Source organism: Hyperolius riggenbachi, chromosome 6 (assembly GCF_040937935.1).
Source record: "Hyperolius riggenbachi isolate aHypRig1 chromosome 6, aHypRig1.pri, whole genome shotgun sequence".
In the NCBI taxonomy this organism is placed as follows: domain Eukaryota; kingdom Metazoa; phylum Chordata; class Amphibia; order Anura; family Hyperoliidae; genus Hyperolius; species Hyperolius riggenbachi.
In genome coordinates, this window is record NC_090651.1 from 365,379,912 (window position 1) to 365,401,927 (window position 22,016).

General features: G+C 43.0%; 1 protein-coding gene across 1 annotated transcript in view; it reads left to right on the forward strand.

The window, feature by feature from the left end:
- Nucleotides 1–21,778, forward strand: part of LOC137522274 (IgGFc-binding protein-like) — a 44,496-nt gene extending 22,718 nt beyond the window's left edge. Inside the window, exons 4-10 of the mRNA XM_068242303.1 lie at nucleotides 1,975–2,551; nucleotides 5,847–6,046; nucleotides 7,590–7,731; nucleotides 11,309–11,655; nucleotides 17,273–17,843; nucleotides 21,274–21,678; nucleotides 21,762–21,778. Of these exons, the coding sequence (XP_068098404.1) occupies nucleotides 1,975–2,551; nucleotides 5,847–6,046; nucleotides 7,590–7,731; nucleotides 11,309–11,655; nucleotides 17,273–17,843; nucleotides 21,274–21,678; nucleotides 21,762–21,778 (2,259 nt within the window). The remainder of the gene's footprint in view (nucleotides 1–1,974; nucleotides 2,552–5,846; nucleotides 6,047–7,589; nucleotides 7,732–11,308; nucleotides 11,656–17,272; nucleotides 17,844–21,273; nucleotides 21,679–21,761) is intronic.
- The last annotated feature ends 238 nt before the right edge of the window (nucleotides 21,779–22,016 follow it).

The following is a 22,016-nucleotide window of genomic DNA, read 5'->3' on the forward strand; positions in this document are numbered from 1 at the left end:
GATCAAGCCTTTTATTGTTTTAATATTGATGATTTTGGCATACAGCTCATGAAAACCCCAAAAATTAGCATATCATCAAAAGGTTCTCTAAGCGAGCTATTGTCTGAATCAACTAATTAACTCTGAACACCTGCAAACGATTCCTGAGGCTTTTAAAAACTCCCAGCCTGGTTCATTGCTCAAAACCGCAATCATGGGTAAGACTGCCGATCCGACTGCTGTCCAGAAGGCCATCATTGACACCGTCAAGCAAGAGGGTAAGACACAGAAAGAAATTTCTGAACGAATAGGCTGTTCCCAGAGTGCTGTATCAAGACACCTCAGTGGGAAGTCTGTGGGAAGGAAAAAGTGTGGCAGAAAACGCTGCACAATGAGAAGAGGGACCCTGAGGAAGATTGTGGAGAAGGACCGATCCCAGACCCTGGGGGACCTGCGGAAGCAGTGGACTGAGTCTGGAGTAGAAACATCCAGAGCCACCGTGTACAGGCGTGTGCCGGAAATGGGCTACAGGTGCCGCATTCCCCAGCTCAGGCCACTTTTGAACCAGAAACAGTGGCAGAAGCGCCTGACCTGGGCTACAGAGAAGCAGCACTGGACTGTTGCTCAGTGGTCCAAAGTACTTATTTTCAGATGAAAGCAACTTTTGCATGTCATTCGGAAATCAAGGTGCCAGAGTCTGGAGGTAGACTGGGGAGAGGGAAATGCCAAAATGCCTGAAGTCCAGTGTCAAGTACCCACAGTCATTGATGGTCTGGGGTGCCATTTTAGCTGCTGGTGTTGGTCCACTGTGTTTTATCAAGGGCAGGGTCAATATGCAGCTAGCTATCAGGAGATTTTGGAGCACTTCATGCGTCCATCTGCTGAAAAGCTTTATGGAGATGAAGATTTCATTTTTCACCACGACCTGGCACCTGCTCACAGTGCCAAAACCACTGGTAAATGGTTTACTGACCATGGTATTACTGTGCTCAATTGGCCTGCCAACTCTCCTGACCTGAACCCCATAGAGAATCTGTGGGATATTGTGAAGAGAAAGTTGAGAGACGCAAGACTCAACACTCTGGATGAGCTTAAGGCCGCTATCGAAGCATCCTGGGCCTCCATAACACCTGAGCAGTGCCACAGGCTGATTGCCTCCATGTCACACCGCATTGAAGCAGTCATTTCTGCAAAAGGATTCCCGACCAAGTATTGAGTGCATAACTGAACATATTTATTTAAAGGTTGACTTTTTTGTTTTAAAAACACTTTTCTTTTATTGGTCGGATAAAATATGCTAATTTTTTGAGATAGGAATTTTGTGTTTTCATGAGCTGTATGCCAAAATCATCAATATTAAAACAATAAAAGGCTTGAACTACTTCAGTTGTGTGTAATGAATCTAAAATATATGAAAGTCTAATGTTTATGAGTACATTACAGAAAATAATGAACTGTATCACAATATGCTAATTTTTTTAGAAGGACCTGTATTTATTGCTTTTACCATGGGAACCCTGTTTCCTGACTCTACACAGCAGCCACGAGATGCACTGCTGTAAGAGAGATTTAATGACATCACAGGCACGGAGGAGAGGGGGGCTGGCGGGGACAAATGGAGGAAGCAGCCGTCAGCTCATAAGGTAACAGGAGCGGGCGGGTGCGGGGGCAAGGAGGCCAGAAGCGGCTGCGGGCGGAGGGGGGTGGACGGAAATGCCTCTCCAGGGCCCATGTTGTCTGACGCAATTGAGTCAAGTGGCATCATGGGCAAACTGCAACGATTGTGAATTACTATTACAAATAGGTTTCATTTCTGCTTATCGCTACTCAGGGGTACGCCACATCCCTCCACATGGAGGTTTTTTTGTTTGTTTGTTTGTTCGTTTTTAAGTATTTTAAATCTGTTGTAGATAGCACAAATTTGAAGCTTATTAGAAAGTGATGATCACTGTACATTTTACTAATGTAGTTTATTTATTTTTCTCTTTTACCCAGGTCAATGGCGTTCTGTACAATCTGCCATTGAATTTAGACAACGGCAAGATCACAGCCACTCAGCATGGCTACAAGATAATCCTTGATCTAGATTTTGGACTTCGAGTCAGCTTTGACTTAGTTTATGGCTTGGTGGTGACGGTTCCTGGAAATTATATGTCGCAGTTGGCCGGTCTTTGTGGCAGTTACAATGGAATTAAGGGAAATGATTTTCTGCTGCCTAACAAGACCACAGCTTCTAATGTGGTGACATTCGCATCAGGCTGGAGGGTCCAAGTTCCCGGTGAAGACTGTGACAACGGATGTGGTAGTCCCGACAAACAATGTCCTCCCTGTGATCCCAAGAAAATTGATTTTTTCAAGTCTAATATGTATTGTGGATTCTTGAAGAAGTCTGAGGCATTAAGTCCCTGCTTTGCCATCATCAGTCCTGATAACTACTTTAACAGCTGTTTGTTGGACATGTGTTACAGCTCAGGAGACCAGAACGTTTTATGTCAGGTAATTCAGAACTATGTAGCAGCGTGTCAAGCGGCCGGTGTTGCCATACAACCATGGAGGACTGAAAGAAACTGCCGTAAGTAAATGAAAAAAAAAATCAACAAACTAAAAGATACATGTTGTACCTAAAGGATACTCGAAGTGACATGTCACATGATGAGGCAGACATGTATATGTACAGTGCCTAGCACACAAATAACTATGCTGTGTTCATTTTTTTCTTTCTCTGCCTGAAAGAGTTAAATATCAGGGACGTAAGTGGCTGACTCAGTCCTGAGTAAGACAAGAAGTGGCTACAGTGTGACCCTTACTGATAAGAAATTCCAACTATAAAACAGTTTCCTAGCAGAACATGGCTTCTGAGAGCAAGAAAGAGATAAAAAGGGGAATTTCTTATCAGTGAGGGTCACACTGTAGTCATTTCCTGTCTGAGTCAGGACAGAGTCAGCCACTTACGTACCTGATATTTAACTCTTTCAGGCAGAGAAAGAAAAAAAGGAACACAGCATAGTTATTTGTGTGCTAGGCACTGTACATACATATATCTATCTCATCATGTCACATGACACTTCGGGTATCCTTTAAAGCAAAAGTAAAGCAAAAATCAACTGCTGTGTAGTACAGCTAAGAAACAAAACATTAGTAGCGAAGAAAAAATGTCTCATATTGTTTTCCAGTACAGGAAGAGTTAAGAAACTTCAAGTTGCTATCTATTGCAAATGAGTTTCTCTGAGCTCTTGTACCCGCTGGGTGGAAAACAGTCCAGTTTTCTGAAGCACTTAAACCGCCAAGAAACAGTGAGAGACTGCTTGAGATAAGGTTTTACTGCAGGAAAACTCAAAGGGTTGTCAGCTCTGTTCTGTTTTAGGCTACTTTCCCACCAGGACGTTGTGTTTAGGGGATGTTATAGGGCGCATAACGTGCCCCTAACGCAACGCCTGGTGGTGTTGGAGCAGGACGCTACCAAGAGCCGCGTTACAAGCAGCTCTTGGTGCACCTGCTCTGTCAGATGCGCTGCGAAGACCACGTGAGCGGAGCTCTCCACATCACGTGGTCCCGCCAGCCAATCAGCTGGCGCTCCTGGAAGTAAACACTGCAAGTGCAGTGAATATAAAGCAGCCATGTGCCTGGCTACGTAACGGCCTCTCCCTGCCTCCTCTCCGCCCACAAAATAAAAAAACCACCCATACTGAGCATGTGCAAACAGTCTAACGCGGCTTAAAAGCCGCTAGAACGCACAGTAACGCAACGTGGGCACTGTGACCAGCCCATTGATATTTCATTACTGTGAGTTGGGCTGCGTTACAGGCTGCTCTAACGTGCGCCTGTAACGTCCCGCTGTGAAAGCAGCCTTACAGTTTAAAATACAGAGCATGGTTTTTAAACTGCAAATATGACAGAATAGTGCAATATAGCTATATATCTCAGAATAAAAATAAGAGACTAATTTCTTTGCTACTAATGTTCCATTCATTATCCGTACTACACATTCATTATAGCAGTTTTTTTTATTTAGGTTTGCTTTAAAGAAAATAATGGTTTGATGAATAATGCAAAATACTACTAAATAAAGTATATATTTTATATTATTTATTTAGCATAATAAATACACTGTATATTTGCTACCTTGATAAATACATTTGTATTCTTTGTGACCAATTTACTAAGCCATCTCCATAGATTGCTAAAGCGCAGCTGCACTGAGAGAGATATTTCTTTCCTTTTCAACAATACATTGCCTGGCTGTCCTGCTGACCCCTCTGCCTCTAATACTTTTTACCCATAAACCCTTGGTTCATCAGAAATTAGCCAGAAAATGTGGACTATAGATTTAAAAAAAAATCTATTCATAGGTAGAAACAAATGACAGACTTTGCCTCAGTCAAATGGCAATATATGCCATGAGCCATACACAATGGGTGGTGCAACATCCGGTATTATAACATAGTCCATTCAATAGTAGCAAAAGAGAAAGCCCTGATTTAGGGGCGAAACGGCCGTCGACAAAGGGATGGGGAAAATAATCTAACAGAGCCGGAGCCCTGTGTGCCAAGGCGTCCTACTCCGGCGCCATGTTGTTGGGAATTCTAGTCCGTCAGTATTCTATTATTGTAATATTGTATATTGTTCTGTGTATCGACCTTTGCCTGCCTCTTCACCTCGAATCTGCCTAGCCCCTCTGTATTACCGCCATCTGATATCTATGTATGACTCGGCCTGTCCCTGACTTCGTTCCTGTTTGATCCTTTCAATAAGACTGACATCTGACCTATGTGTACGACTTCGGACTGTGTAACGTTGTCGCACCTGTCTTAGCCTACTGTACTTTAGCCATCTGATTACCAGTGTATGATCCTTGTCTGTTATTGACCTTGCTCTGCCTCAGTCCCTGTGTACCGCATACTGTATCTCTGACATTGTGTATGATCTCAGTTGACGATCTGACCTCAATTATCGTATGTTCAGTGTACACTTTATAGCCTGCATCACAGCCAGCGCTACAGCAAGTGACAGTTTCTGTCTGGGTTAGGACCAGGTCGGACTGGGTTAAACTATAGCATAACCCTCACTGATGATAATTACAGCCATAAAACACTTTCCTGTCAGTAAATGGCTCCTGACTGCAGGAAAGAGATAAAAAGGGTCACTTGTTCATAGATTTGAGCTCTGGCATATTTCAATGAAGGTGTCATTGAGTAGAGACAATGAAACAGTAAAAACCTATAAACTAGATTTATATATGAAATTAAACTGTGGGATATCTTAAAAGTAATGTTTAGGAGACTGAGGATATATGCACATGTTTTTCTCAACAGTTTATTTTCACCTCGGATGTCCTTTAAGGCCTGTACACAAGCTTGACTTAAGTCGGCTGAGGAGGCCGATAACAACTGCCTCAGCCAATAATCAGGTGTTTTATAATGTAGCCCCAACCCGCGAGTGATCCACCCAGCGGATCTGCTCACCCACCATGTCTACAATCCCATTGTTCATGCTGCTCTCCTGCCTGCCATGTGACGCCATCCACACATCGCTCATCCTCTCTCCATTGCCCCCCCCCTTCCCCTCATAGCAATACAGTGCATCATCAGCTACACAGCTGACAAACGTGTGTGCAGCCTGGCCCAGCGATGTCATCCAAGGAGATCAGGTCCTGATCCCCAACAGGTGACATCCCTCAAAAGGTGTGTACGCACCTTAACTCATCAGAACTGAAGAAGTTGCTCCATTATCTAAAACACAAACGGTTGTCCATTCAAAGCTACTTTACCTTTTTTTTATTATTATTTGGATGTACCTTGAATTGAATAAATGACAACCCTCAAAAGTGATAATAACAGAAACAATTATTTTATGCACTTTTCAAACAGCTATTGTGTGCCCTCCCTTGAGTCAGTACAACCTGTGCTCTGGTTCCTGTACCACGCATTGTGCCAAGATCAGTGACCCCACCAGATGTCCCGCCTATTGTTCTGAAGGGTGCACCTGCGATGATGGTTACTTCTTCAATGGGAAGATCTGCGTTACTGTGGACAACTGCGGTTGCTTCGACAATGGAAGATACTATAAGGTTACACGCACCACAGTAATATAAATATCTTTGACTTAGAGCAGTTTTGAGCAGTAAAATATATTGGGTGCCGGGGCCCCCCAGGAAAATGTTTGATGTCCCCACCCCCAATGTTTACACCCCTTTCCTTGCCTCCTTGATGCCTTTCCCAGCCTTGGGGCCCATCTCACAAGGGCCTTAAAACAAGTGTGGCCATTATGATCTTCACACCCATATCACGTGTAGCCACACAAAAAAAATCAGATCTGAACTATAGTCACCTGTATCGGAAGAAGGAAAGGTTAGTACTTGGGGCCCCCAAAGCTCTGCTCAGGGCCGCTTTTAGACTTTTTGCTACCTGAGGTAGACTAAATACCCCCCCCCCCCTGATTTGGAATAATCGCTCGACACCCGACAATTTACTCCGCTTTATGTAATGTTCTCACATGACAAGCTGCAGCTCTACTCAATAGCACACTGGCTGGCTGTCAGTCTGTGACAAGACCGTGAGACCTTGTAGCAGTGGGGAAAGTCATGCTAAGATAATTACCTTTTCATTCCCACAATTTTATATCTGGTGTTTCACTTTAATAACACACAAGGTAAAAAAAAGAAAAATCACACTTGTTAGTTTAATATTTACATGTTTTGTGTTAAAAATGTATTATTAATCTCTCCTATCTCTCCTTTCCCCTTCCTTTTCATGTTTCATGTTTTACCCTGTCTTCTCGTATCTTCTACCATAACTATACACCTCTTTGCTCCTCCCGTTACATCTTTCTTTATCTCCTCATCTCTCTCTCATTCTCTCTCATTCTCTCTCTCTCTCTCACTCATTCTCTCTCTCTCTCCCCCCTCTCTCTTTCTTCTCTCTCTCTCTCTCTCCAACCTCTCTCTCCCCTCTCTCTCTCTCTCTCTCTCTCTCTTCTCTCTCTCTCTCCCTCTCTCTCTCTCCCCTCTCTCTCTCTCTCTCTCTCTCTCTTCTCTCTCTCTCTCTCACTCTCTCTCTCTCTCTCATTCTCTCTCTCTCTCCCCCCTCTCTCTCTCTTCTCTCTCTCTCTCTCTCTCTCACTCTCTCTCTCTCTCTCCCCCTCTCTCTCTCTCCCCCCGCCTCTCTCTCTCTCCCCCTCTCTCTCCCCCCCTCTCTCTCTCTCCCCTCTCTCTCTCTCTCTCCCCCCTCTCTCTCTCTCCCCCTTTCTCTCTCTTCTCTCTCTCTCTCTCTCTCTCTCCCCTCTCTCTCTCTCTCTCTCTCTCCCCCCTCCCTCTCTCTCGCTCTCTCTCTCTCATTCTCTCTCTCCCTCTTTCTTTCCCTCCCATTCTCTAAAACCTCCCATCCTTGTTTATCTCCTCTTTATTGTATTTCTCCTTGTCCAAGCCCCTCTTTTCCCTCTTTTTCCCTCTTTCTTCTGTCACTATACTCACCTTTTTTCCATCTCTCTGCCTCTCTCTCTCTTCTCTTTTTCTACCTCTTATGTGTCTGTGTGTCCCCACGTTTTTTGTTGTGCCCCCTCCCCCTCCTCTTCCTCTTTCCACTCTTCCTCCTTTTTATTTTTTTAAAAATTAGCAAAATGAAATAATATTATCCAGTGACTGCAGTAAAGTCTGCACATGTACTCCAAATGGTGTTGTGGTTTGCCAATCATACAGCTGCAAGAGCGATGAGAAGTGCCAGATATTAAATGGAGTTGTGGCTTGTGTCAATATAGGTAATAATAATTATTATACTAATTATCCCACACTGAATCACCACTTTAAGAATCGTTTCAGATCACAGAGGGCCATATGCAATTCACTATTTCTCCTAGCAGAGTTTTTCATCTTCTGTTTAAAATAACTTTTTTAGCACTCTGCAATTGAAAAAGTACTAAAAATTAGGTGATAAAAGACTGTCAAAATTTTGTGGCATATTGTCTTGCTTACTGGTGGCTTAAAGGTCATTTATTGATAAGATGTGATGTATCACCTAGAATAAAAAGTGAATTGCATATGGCCCATAGTGTGTGAGTATTGTACTGTTATGCCACATCTGTTTATCTTCAATCATATGTTTATGTGCTTAATTTAAACATTTTCATTTACACATGTTTAAAGTCTGATCTTACAATGGGATTACAATGGGATTCTAAAATTCACATCTGTTTGAAAATCATGTCTAGCCTGTGGCTAAGTGGTTTTTAAATGATAATTCCCCTATATCTAAGAAAAAAATTCTCTAGTAAAGTGTGAGAGTTATGTACTGTACATGTGTGGTTTCTCTTTGAATCAATGTTTGTTTTTTGTTTTTTTTTCTTTTTCAAAGTTGTTAGAGATCTTTTCCGCTTGTCCACAATATCATACCATTTTTTTTTTATTTTTTATATTTTATTTTTTGGTTTTTTTTTTTAGACAGCAAGCCCTTAAATATACAGTATCCATCAGATCTCGGATGTTTGTGCATATTCGTGGTCTGACTCTATTGGCTGTGGCAGACTAATAACTAACTGACAGTTCATTTGTCATTGACCTTTTCTTTGTCATAAACATCTTTAGTGATGACGAGCCAAAATTTTGTATAGGAGTAATTTTGCAACACAATTTGCAATTATGATGCAAATTCATAATTTTTGGCAAACTCGTGAATTTTTGGCTAACTCGTGATTTTATCATAATTTGTAATGTCATATCATTATTTTGTGTTAACTGGTTAATTTGTGTGTATATGTGTTTACTTGTAGTTTGGTGCAATTACATGAACATGAATTATAATATATGTACAATCAGTCATAATCATGCAATTTTTAATTGGTCATAGTTATGTAAAATCGTATATAGTTATGAATTCACTATTACGAAAATAATTGTAGTTATGAAAACATGTTATCATGAAAATGATGCATATAATTATAATTACATTACATTCTGCACAATTTTTCACAATTACAATTTTTACCAGGTTTTAACTACTCTCTTCACTATCCAAAATGAATCTTAAAACAATCCTTGTTGGCCGCTAGTGTGCGCAAACCTATTCTGCGCGCGGCCCCATGCACTGCGTGCGCAGCGCAGGTGCGCCGATATTAGTGTGCGGTGCTACGATAATGTTGCACCCCCTGGCCCTGAAAAGTCGCACCCGATGCAATGAAAATGGCACATCGGGTGCCCCCGAAGTGGAGCATCATAGCACTGCCTAACGGGCACGGGATGCTCTTTCGGATTCCGCAGAAATGCAATTTCCGAAATTCCGATCGGAAATTGCATTTCCGCATCGGAATGCGGAAATCGGTAATGCAAGTGCGGTAGGCGGTTTTCCACCGGAAATCGTCGAAATTTCCGCCGGAAATCGTGGAAATTCCAACCGACTTTAACATCGATTTTCTCAAAAACTATAAGGTCTTTTTGAAATCTTTTCAGCTTAATACAGCATGAAAATTTGGTGTTTCTAGGACTTACGGGGGCTTTGCTATTAACTGCTAAAATCTGCGGATTTTTACTGTAATGTAAAATGCAGAAAATCTGCATCTGCCTATTTTCTGCATTTTACATTATAGTAAAAATCTGCAGAATTTAGCGGTTAATAGCAAAGCCCCTGTAAGTCCTAGAAAGACCAAATTTCCAGGGTTTATTAAACAGAATGTTCTGAACAGGATGCAAAAAAAATAGAATAGATCTCTAAGGTTGGAGGGCGCTTATGTAGGTATTATATAAACGTGTCTTATCTTGCCCTGCTGCAAACTGGTAAAGTAGGGGGACCCACTCACCCCATACAAAACAATATATCAAAATAAAAGCAAGGACCAGTCGCGCTGGGCCTGTTGTATAATATACCAATTTACCACTAATAAGTAATCAATATCATTCAATCTGATAAAAATAATTTTCAATTTATTCAAAATGCATATACTATATAATATAAAATATAGCAATCAAATTAAAGTAATTTTTTCATTTTTATCTTTTTATACAACAAAGAAAAAACTCCTTTCTATATAGATTTTTTATTTGTTTTATTTTTTCATAATGATCAATTTTTATGCACATTGGAAGGTCTGTGTGAGTGTGAATATATGAATGTGGTACACAGAGCTCGCAAGGAATATATATATATATATATATATATATATATATATATATACATATATATGTGTTACAATCATTGTACTATACAAATTGTTCTAGTTAAACTGTTCTAATTTATGTGACATTTGATTGCTATATGTTATATTATATAGTATATGCATTTTGAATAAATTGAAAATTATTTTTATCAGATTGAATGATATTGTATACTTAATAGTGGTAAATTGGTATATTATACAACAGGCCCAGCGCCACTGGTCCTTGCTTTTATTTTGATAGGATGGAAAAAAAGTTTTCAAAAAGACCTTATAGTTTTTGAGAAAATCTATGTTAAAATCTGGCGGAATTCCCGCGATTTTATTGGAATGCGGAAATTGGTAGCGGAAAGTGGAATCGGTATTTGGAAATGGCGGAATGCGGATTTACCGCGGAATTTAGAAATTGGCATTTCCAGCCATCCCTAACGGGCACCCGATGCGCCATTTTCGTCGCTTCGGGTGCGGCTTTTAAGGTCCAGCAATGCACTATTATCCACGCTGCGTGCGCAGTGAGCAGAATTATTTCAACTGTGTGGCCGCAAACCACCTAACGCCGTGGTTTGCACACACTAACACTTAGGGCACACTAACCGGCTTAGCGCCGGTAAGTGAATCAAGCCCATTATGTGCGTTTTACATGCATTTTTGAAAATCATGCAGCAAGTTGGGCATTTTCAAAAAACAGACACTGTAAAAGCACATATATGCATTTTTACATGTGGCCCATAGTTGAGGGCCAGATTTGTACATTTTACTTCCCTCCCCTTGCTGCCTGGTGCCCTAGGTCATGGCCTTTGGGGCCTTTTTTCAAATCCAGCCATGTGTATGATAATATTTCAGATTTAAAGCTGACCTAAACTCAGAACTTCCTCTCTACTCTAAAATATAAGCAACGGCATATTGACCTTTAAAGAAAAAAAAAACACTTATTTGGTACAGCCCACAGACCTCCTGCAATAAATCTGCAGTGTGTCTACTTCTTGCTTGCATGGCAGCAGACATAGGGTTAACATCCTGTGTTTACAAATTAGCTGAGGACTGCCGAGATCCCTGTGCTGACAAAGTGGAGAGATCAAATTCCAATTGTAACTACTTGCAGCTGAGGGTAAATTTTTTTCTTAAAAGTGTTATAATTTACTAAATACGTAATGCCTTATTGTTACTTTTTAACATTTTATCTTGTTTACAGATACTCAAGCTCCTATTTCTACTTGTGATAATGTAAAATGTCGTGCCAAAGAAAAATGCCAAATAATCAAGGGAGTTGCCATCTGTGTGCCAATCTCTGAAGTCAATTGTTATGCAATGGGTGACCCTCATTATAAGACCTTTGATGGGAAATATTATGACTTCCAAGGAACTTGTACTTACACTATTGTCAAGACTTGTGGCAATGACACTGGACTCACCCCCTTCAGCATCGAAGCTACGAATGAGAATCGAGGCAGCACCCGTGTCTCCTATGTCAGCTATCTGACCATTAAATTCTATGACATTGTGATATATGTTGTAAGATTTGATTATGGATTTGTACGGGTAAGTGGCCTTCCTGTTTTTGATGTGTCAGCAGTTTTCTTCAGATATTAAAGTGGGATTACACAAAAAATGAAATGTTTTCTCTAATTCGTTAAATATGGTAAAAAATAGGGGTGGGATGACGAATCGGTCGAATCCACGAACCACTCAAATCTTGTAAAGGATTCAAGATTTGTGGATTCTAATCACAACCCCATTTTGCATCAGTCGAATCCGCACATCCACCGATCCCCCGTCCTCCTCTGATACCCTTCACACCTCCTCTGTTTTAGGGTTAGGCAGTGGCACTACTAGGGGGCCTTAGGGTTATGCACCACCAGAGGGGTCTTAGGGTTAGGCACCACCAGGGGGAATTTAGGATTAGGCACCACCAGGGGAGCTTTAGGTTTAGGCACCACCAGGGGAGTCTTAGAGTTAGTCACCACCGGGGGGGGGGGGGGGGTCTAAAGGTTAGGGATAGATAGAGGGAGGGTGCTGTGTGAGAGTAGGGTTAGGTTTAATTGCAGTAAAATGCTAGTAATATTTATTAATGTTTTACAACGGTTATTATGAACATACTTATTTTTTTTTCATTGTTATAAATAATATTTTCAAAGGTTATATACAATACTAGCTGATGGCCCGGTGTTGCCCTTTGTATGTATTTGGCTGGTGGCTGGTGTTGGCTCTGCCCACTTTTTCTAACCCTAACACACAATTACTCAATGACCAAGTTTGTGAGCTTTGGGCTGTTTGCCATCAATGAGTTGCATATTCCCATATAAATTAAACAAATCAGATTGGCTGTTTGTGGCTGCGCCCCTCTCCAGCATTTGAACCCCAGTTACCCAATGACCAACTGTAGCAGGTTTGAGTCATCTGCTATTATCAGTGTAAAAATGGCAGCAATTGAAATATTCCCCTTGAAAATCAACAGGTGAATTTTGAGTGGCTATTATAGGCTCCACCCACTTCCCTGAATATTAATTTCAGTCACCCAGTGACCATCTGGGCAAAGTTTGAGAACCCTGCCATAAAAAGTGTAAAAAGGGCTCCCGTTTATATTTTCCCAGTGAAATTAGTTTTTGGCTCTGCCCACGTTTTGTAACCTGGACACACAGTCACTCAATGACCAAGTTTGTGAGCTTTGGGGTCCTTGGCATTAGAGATGGCCCGAACGATTCACACGCAAACTTATTTTTAGGTGGCTCGCTCGCGAACTATATGCGAGTTCGAACCGCCCCCTATACTACATCATTAGGGTCAACTTTGACCCTCTACATCACAGTCAGCAGACACAGGGTAGCCAATCGGGCTACACTCCCTCCAACCCCCCCCCCCCCCCCCCATAAAAGGCAGACAGCGTCAGCCTTTTCACTCAATCGTGTGGCTGCAGTAATTAGAGAAGGGAAAGAACCTGACATAGGGAAAGCTTAGTTAGGCTCTTGTGTTGGGCTAGTAAGCTTATATAGTTATACTAGCCGTCCCGCGTCGTAGCATACGCCGCATCTTCTATCTATCTAACAGAGTACGTGCCTCAACCTTGAAGCAAGAAGAATAAAGGTGGGTACACACATCAGATAAAAGTCTTTGGAAAAATGAAAGATCACAGACCAATTTTACCCCCTTCCATGTAGTATCAGAGCCACACCTACACAGTCTATTCTATTGAGCTGCACTCCCCATTAGATAGAAATCTTTGCAAGATGCTGCACACAAAGTTGCTGTACACATTCAAAAGATCATTATCTGCAAAAGATCCGTTCCTGCAAAAGATCAGTACCTACAAAATACATTCATAGTCTATATTTCCATGCGGATTATTGTGCACATTTTTCCGCATAAGGGCATAAGCATCTGCATACAATGAATTTTCGATGCTGGTCGAAAACACAAATATTTCTGAAGATTTTCGTGAAAATTCGCCAAAATACGAATACAGGATTTTCGATGCGAAAATTACTTAGGCGAAAATTCGCAAGCAACACTGCTACATGCTACATTAGCACTATCCAGGAGCGCCACAGGGAGGATTCCCAATCAGGGATGCTCAAATTCGGCTTCGGGAGATATCCGGATTTTTGCTATCCGGATATCTCCCAGTAATGCTGTGCGGGCTGGGCGGGGGGGTCAAGCTTACCTCTCTGACGTCTTCTTCGGTCGTCCCTCAGCGCCTCCCACGATGCGGTCCAAGCGGCCGTCACCTGATTACAAACACTTCCTCCTTCCGGGTTGAAGGAGGAAGTGTTTGTAATCACGTGACGCGCATGGAGCGCATCGTGGGAGGCGCCGAGGGACGACCGAAGAAGACGTCAGAGAGGTAAGCTTGACCCCCCCCGCCCAGCCCGCACAGCATTACTGGGAGATATCCGGATAGCAAAAATCCGGATATCTCCCGAAGCCGAATTTGAGCATCCCTATTCCCAATGCCCCCTTTTTATACAACCGGAGGGAACGCAGGAACCACAGCGGCACCCCGGAGGGGGAGGCTAGGTGCCGCAGGCGACCCCCCCCCCAAGCGTGGCCAGCGCCAGGGAGAGCCGTCTGCACCCACCTCCCAATATTAAAAACAGGCACTTACCTTAACGTCTATTGCATTCTGCTACATGCGCATTAATTTTCTCATGGAAAGCATTTTGTGCAGTTTGTATCCTTTGGAGGTAGGTGGTGGATGGCTTGCTCCGGTGGTGTGAGCCCTGGAGTGAGTTGTCTGCACCTGTCCTCCCCCCCCCCCCCCCCCCCTCTGGAGTGCTGTATGTGAGCCAGCCCTGAGCTCTAAAGCTCGGGGTGACCCATGCTTCACTCCTTTCTCATGTGGTGCCCCCAAGTTAATGCGCATGTAGCAGAACGCAATGGACGTTAAGGTAAGTGCCTGTTTTTAATATTGGGAGGTGGGTGTGGACGGCTCTCCCCGACGCTGGCCACGCTTGGGGGGGTCGCCTGCGCCTCCCCCTCCGGGGTGTCGCTGTGGTTCCCAGGCAGTGAGAGAGCCTGGGACCCTGTGGTCCCCCCGGTTGTATGAAAGGGGGGCATTGGGAATCCTCCCCGTGGCGCTCCTGGATAGTGCTAATGTAGCATGTAGCAGTGTTGCTTGCGAATTTTCGCCTCGAAAATCCCGTTTTCGTTTTTGGGCGAATTTTCACGAAAATCTTCAGAAATATTTGCGTTTTCGACCAGCATCGAAAATTCATTGTATGCGGATGCTTATGCCCTTATGCGGAAAAATGTCCACAATAATCCGCATGGAAATTCAATCTATGCGGACGTTTATACGGAAAAATGCCCGTAATAATGCGCAAGAAACTTCTCTGAATGCGGGCGCTAATGCCCTTATGTGGAAAATGTCCGCAATCATACGCAAGTAATGCGAAAATGACTTGCCTGTCAAAACGAAATTAGGCGAAAATTCGGTAAAAATTTATCGAAACAAATTTTTGCATTTTCGCTCATCACTGGCATGTAGCAGGGCGACTGCTTTGCAGTATTGGTTTTTTGACCCTGCATAGTTTGGCATGCAAAAGCAAATGCATATTTGCATGAGCATTGCCTCATGAATAGCCAATTAGGCCAGATTTGCAAAGCCAGACTTGCTAGGGTAGGCCTCTTTTCCACGCACAGTTGATAGGCAGTAACATGCCTCTCAAACTCTTACAACTGCTCACTACTGCCTGCTAACAGCTTGCTGCTGCCTGGAAACTGCTTGTTGCTGCCTGGTATCTGCTCACTGCTGCTTGGTAACTGCTTGCTGCTGCCTGGTAACTGCTTGCTGCTGCCTGGTAACTGCTTGCTGCTGCCTGGTAACTGCTTGCTGAGCACACAGCTCAACAGTCCGTGGAAAAGAAGCCTAAAACTTGGTGATTGAGCACGCATACATTTTCTCATGCAAAGTACTTCTTCTTCTTGCTCGAAGGTTGAGGCACTTACTCTATTATATATATAGATTATATACCAGTCACTCGCTGCACCTGTTCATGGTACCTGTGTGTTTAACAGCTGCACATTTGTAATACCAATCCCTGCATGCCTGTTCAGTAGTGCACCTACCTACGTGACCGCAAGCAGTGTTATATTGTATACCAGTCACTCACTGCACCTGTTCACGGTACCTGTGTGTGTGACAACTGCACATCTGTAATACCTCCCTGCATACCTGTTCTGTAGTGCACCTACCTTCGTGACCGCAAGCAGTGTTATATTATATACCAGTCACTCGCTGCACCTGTTCACGGTACCTGTGTGTGTGACAGCTGCACATTTGTAATACTAATCCCTGCATACCTGTTCAGTAGTGCACCTACCTACATGACTGCTAGCAGTGTCAGGGGCTTAACAAGGTCCCACTGGGCCCCCCTGCAGAAATACTAAGAGCCCCCCCCCCCTCGGGGCCATTTTGGGGGGTTGGAGAAGTCGCAGAATGAGGGGAAAGCCATGCTGCACTTCGGTGAGGAGGGGGGACAGTCCCCCCCTCTCTCGCCTTGGTCTCTCCCCTCTGCGCTCCTCTCCAGCATTGAATACTTTGTGTATGCAGGCGGAGGGCAGCTGCAGATACATACCTTCCGTGCACTCCAGAGTGGATGTTCCTCTCTCTAGCCTCTGACGCGACTTCCTGTTTATACAGGCAGTCACGTCAGACACTAGAAGGAGAAACGTCCACGCTGGAATGCAGCGTTATGCAAGTGAGCAGTGTTATATTATATACCAGTCACTCGCTGCACCTGTTCACGGTACCTGTGTGTGTAACAGCTGCACATTTATAATACCAATCCCTGCATACCTGTTCAGTAGTGCACCTACCTACAAGACAGCAAGCTGCGGTGAATTTTGATTGGCTGCTGTAGGCTCCATCCACTTTCCTGAATATTAATCCCAGTCATCCAGTAACCAACTGTGAAAAGTGTGAGAACCCTGCCAATACCATAATGGCTGAAACCAATCTAACAAATCTGATTGGCTGTTTGTGGCTCCTCCGCCTTTAGTGAATTTGGACCCCAGTCACTCAATGACCAACTGTATCAGGTTTGAGGACTCTGCCATTAACAGTGTAAGAATGGTAGCAATGTAAAAACTCCCCTTGAAAATCAATAGGTGAATTTTGATTGGCTGTTGAAGGCTCCACCTACATTTCTAAATATTAATCCCAGTCACCCAGTGTCCAACTGTGTCAAGTTTGGGAACCCTGCCATGTAAAAAAAAATAGTTGTTGGCACTGCCCACTTTTTGTAACCTTGACATACAGCCACTCAATGACCAAGTTTATGAGCTTTGGGGTCCTTGATAGCTAGCTACCTAAACAGAAAGCACCTATACCTAGCTACCTATACTGAAGGCACCTATACCTAGCTACCTAAACTGAAGGCACCTATAGCTAGCTACATATACTGAAGGCACCAATAGCTAGCTACCTATACTAAAGGCACCTATAGCTAGCTATCTATACTGAAAGCACCTATAGCTAGCTTCCTACTACCTACCTATACTGAAGGCAGGCAGGTGCTATTCCACCACTTTCTTTTGGACTGTTTGTGTGTGCGCGCATGTGTAAGTGTGGTGTGTATGTGTGTGTAATAAGGCCTTGTTTAAATAGATGCTCTATTCTACAAGATACATTTTACTTTCTTTATCATCTCTCTTCTTACAGGTTAATAACCAGCGTCAGAGGCTTCCTATCACCCTGGCCAATGGGCAAGTCATGCTTTATCAGTCTGGTAGCAACTTGAATGTTGTAACTAATTTCACTTTAAAAGTGATCTACGACTGGAAATATGTGCTACAGATATACATCTCCAGCAGCTATTTTCAAAATCTGTGTGGAATGTGCGGTTACTACAATGAAAATCCTAATGATGACTTTGCCACACCATCTGGAGTCCAAGCAGCCAGTGCAGTCGACTTTGGCAAAAGTTGGAAAGTGGACGATGGAAACAAGTTTTGCTGGGATGATTGTAAGGGGGTATGCAAGACCTGCCCATTAGACCAGCAGAACATCTATTTAGACGAAACCAAATGTGGATTAATCTCCAAACCTGACGGCCCATTCAGTCAGTGTCATAGTATTATAGGCCCCAAACCGTATGTTGACAACTGTGTGTATGATGTGTGCCTTAATGGAGGACCCAAGGAAATTTTATGCCAAAGTCTGGCAACGTATGCTACTCTTTGCCAAAAAAGTAATGTTACCATCAAGGAATGGAGAGACTTGTCGGGATGTGGTAAGTATGCACTGCTGCAATGCTTTTGAATTGTTTGCCTTTAAAATGGCATGCCTGGTACACACTTGCAGTTAGGGTTGGCCAATCACTGACCAATTTTACCACCTCTATGTAGTATGAGGGTTTACGTACACAATCTGCTCATAGTACTCAATATCTGCTGACCCTCAGTACTATATGGAGGTGGTAAAATAGGCCAGTGATTGGCCAATCAAAATTGAAAGTGTGTACCAGGCTTTAGTGTATTCATTCTGAAGGGTGCATACAAAAGGTGATATTCACCAAACGCGTGCATGAAATAGCGGCGTGAGGAGAAATGGGCGCAGGGTGATACCGATATAAGTCTTAGTCTAAATGATAAATACCATGCTGAATTGGGCACCAAATGAAAAATAACACATATTTACAGTGGTTATGACGATAGTAAAACATTGGTAAATGTTACCGGTATTTTACTACAGCTAAACCTATCCTTACAATCACACAGAACCCTCCCCCCTCTGTTGCCTAACCTTAAATCCCTCCTTCCTAGAGCCTTACTCTAAACCCCCCAAGCCCGACACCTAACCCTAAAACCCCTTTCCTAGCGCCAAACCCTAAACCCCCCCTTTCCTGACACCTAACGTTAAACACCCCTTCATGAAGCAACTGAGGACGCCAGCTCCAGGATGTACGCCAGGCTGGCATCCTCCTCCATGCAGGAGGAAACAGAATGGAGCTACATGGGACTCGGCAGCTGTAGGGTAACGATCAATTGTTACCCTCCACTGCCATTGCAGGAGAGCCAGAACAGGAACGAGTTTAGGTAAGTAACAAGCTATTGTTACAGTCCAGAAATCTAACCTTAAAATCCCCTTCCTGATGCCAAACCTGAACTGCCCCCCCCCCCCCCTTCCATGTCCCCCCGTCCATGTCCCTACCTCACCTAAATGGCATAAAAACACGTTTCATCATCAGTTTCAACAAACAATGATTTTAAAAAATTTAAAATTTCGGTTGGATGGGCCCGCTATATATTGGGTCCCTAAATTTATGCTATTGGCACCCAATAGCTGATATCTGCCTTAGCGTCTATGGGGCCCCCAAATTGTCCACTTTATATATACATTCTGAAATTTATCACAGGAGACATCTTTACTGCTGGCAGGTGATGTCAGTGGTAGCTGCTGCTTGCTTTTTTTAGGCAGTTGGAAACAGCTGTTATTTCCCACAATGCAATAAGGCTCCCACAGTGGGATGTCAGTACTTAGTTGCTGACATCCCACTGTGGGAGGGGTTTTCATCATAATATCAGCCATATAAACCCTCCTGATGATCTATTTGAGAAAAGGTAAAGATTTCTTACCTTTCTTACATTTCTTGGGAAGGGGGGTATCAGCTACTGATTGGGATGAAGTTTAATCCTTGGTTACAGTTTCTCTTTAAATTAAAAAAATTCACCAATTTGAAAAAAATAAAAAGTATTGTTGATTGAAGAATGGGTGAGCTAATAAGACAGAAAATGTCACAATGTCATTGCGAAGTTCAACATTTATGTATTTCCTACTATATATACAGTATATTTTCTTTAATGGAAAACTGATGACAATGATGGCAGCAAGTCCTAAAAGCCACAATTCTAAGTAGGGGCATTTTGTTAACAATGAACTGCTTGTTTTTAGACCCTAGAATACTTTTGTACTTTACTTTTTTATCCACTACTAGAGTGCACCTACATTGTTTGATAGTGCTTTGGGTAAAATATTATCGGAGGCATGCAAGGCTGTTTAAAGAATATATAGAGAATGGCACAAAAAGCTTGATATAGTATAGAAGGTACTGGTAAGGATGAATTGATGATAGAATAAGTATTCTTATACTGACGAGCCAGGGCTACCACTCAGGCAACCACTGTAGATGCAGGTGGGGAGATTAAGCTTGTCCCCACTCAGAATTAAGAAGTCAATCTCCGTAGATCAGAAGAAAGGAGTAACTCGCATGGTACAAGGTGAACAGAGGCACCAAAAGAGTAAAAATAGATTAAACTTTTAAAACATGGGGAGGAAGTGGTGGACTTACCTCCTCCAAGCAGACACAAAAATGTATTATTGTTTAAAACATAGAAAATGTATTGATACCCTCCAAGGTTCTTTAGAACGCGTTTTGCTGGTATGACCCTGCTTCATCAGGCAATGGGGTAGCAGTAAATAGCAAATGTAGGTCTCAGTCTGAGCCAGACACCTCTGTTCACCCTGTACTGTTTTAAAAATAGGACTAACAATACTTTGCTTGTAAAAACTGCACTGAATAGAATTGTAGACATCAGGAGTGCTCATCCAGATTCCGGATATCGGTTAATCCGGATATCCGAACATTTTTACGCTATCCGGATTGGATTCCTGATTCCGCTATCTGCGGATATTTGGCCGCATAACCCGGGATATTGCGGATATTGCGTATATCCAGATCCAAAATACTGTAACTAAGGAGATGACGTCCTGGAGCCAATCAGAGGGCTCCCAGCAGAAGCCCTAGCAACCAATCACAGAGGGAAACGCTGGCCAGCCCCACCTGACCTCATTGAGCCAATCAGAGGGCTCCCAGCCTAAACCCTGGCACCCAATCACAGAAAGGAACACTGGCCAGCCCTCTTGTATAATAAGGAGGGCTGCCATGATGAGACATATCGTCTTAGCTTGCTGAATGCTCACTGAGAGACATGCTCCAGTGCTGGTGTCCTAGCAAGGGCTATACACAGTTATAAACCTAAAGCTGTTCAGTGATTAACCCCTTCACTACTATCACTACACTATTGTTAAATCATTAATTAGCTTGATTGATGTCATAGTGTGATAGTCAGAGTGTGTGCTCCAGTGCTGCTGGGCCTAGTAGCAAGGGCTGTACACAGTGATAAGCTGTTCAGTGATTAACCCCTTCACTAGCACTACACTATTGTTATATCATTAATTAGCTTGATTGATGTCATTGTATGACAGTCAGTGTGTGCTGCAGGCAGCTGCTATGTGTCTGTGTGTGTGTGTGCTGTGCACAGACGGAAATCCGAACGCATTATCCGTGCTATCTGGGTGGATTTGGATATCCGGATAGAAAAAACGGATATCCGATCCAGATCCAAATCCGTATATCTGGGTATCCGGATCCGGATCTGTTCGGATTTTAAAAGTGGTATCCGAGCACCACTGGTAGACATAAAAAGTATAACGCTGCCTCAAAAAAGCAAGTGGCTTCTGCCAGCGCTAACTCTGTTGTATTGTGGTTGTTGTGAATTCTGCACAGATTACTTTACCTTGGGTCAAAGCAACATGAGACAACTTTATATTGTAACCACCAAGAGGTATTGTGAAATGATTTTATTGAATGTTATGACTGCAATCCCGATTGAAGGTCTACTGATCATTATATGTTTTACCATGTCCTCCCTCATTTTCAGTTTTGCCGTGCCCAGCTAACAGTCAGTATAAACTCTGTGGGAAAACCTGCCCTCCAACATGTAACGATGCTGCTATCAACGCTACAGGACTTTGTCCTGATGGATGTGTGGAGAGCTGTCAGTGCAATGATGGATTTGTGTTGGATGGAGGGAAATGTATACCCAAAGCCAACTGTGGCTGCGTCTTTCAAGGAAAAGTTTATGCCCCGAATGAGAAATTTTGGGCCGACACAAAGTGTTTAAAGCAGTGCACCTGCAACCCCGCCACCAACAATGTGGATTGTAAAGACACTCGCTGTAAGCCGACCGAGACCTGCTCAGTGTCCAAAGGCATCCAAGGCTGCTACCCCAACTCCTATGCAATGTGCACAGCAGCTGGAGATCCACATTACAACACCTTTGATGGTGTGCCATATGACTTCCAGGGCACATGTGTCTACCTGTTTACAGGACTCTGTAACAAGACTGGAGATCTTGTGGATTTTCAGGTGTATGTCCAAAATGAAAACAGAGGTAGTACGGTAGTTTCTTTCACTACTGAAGTCCGGGTTTCCATATACAACATCTCTGTAGTTATTAGTAGGAGACGGCCAGGCAAAATCCAGGTACGTTTTTTAATGTTTTAAAATTATAACAAAAACTTCACATTTCCAGTATTTGTGTAGAGCTTTTCTCCTGTCGGACTTTAACCTTTTTCAGGACCACAGACTTTTACCCCCCTAAAGACCAGGCCATTTTTTTCT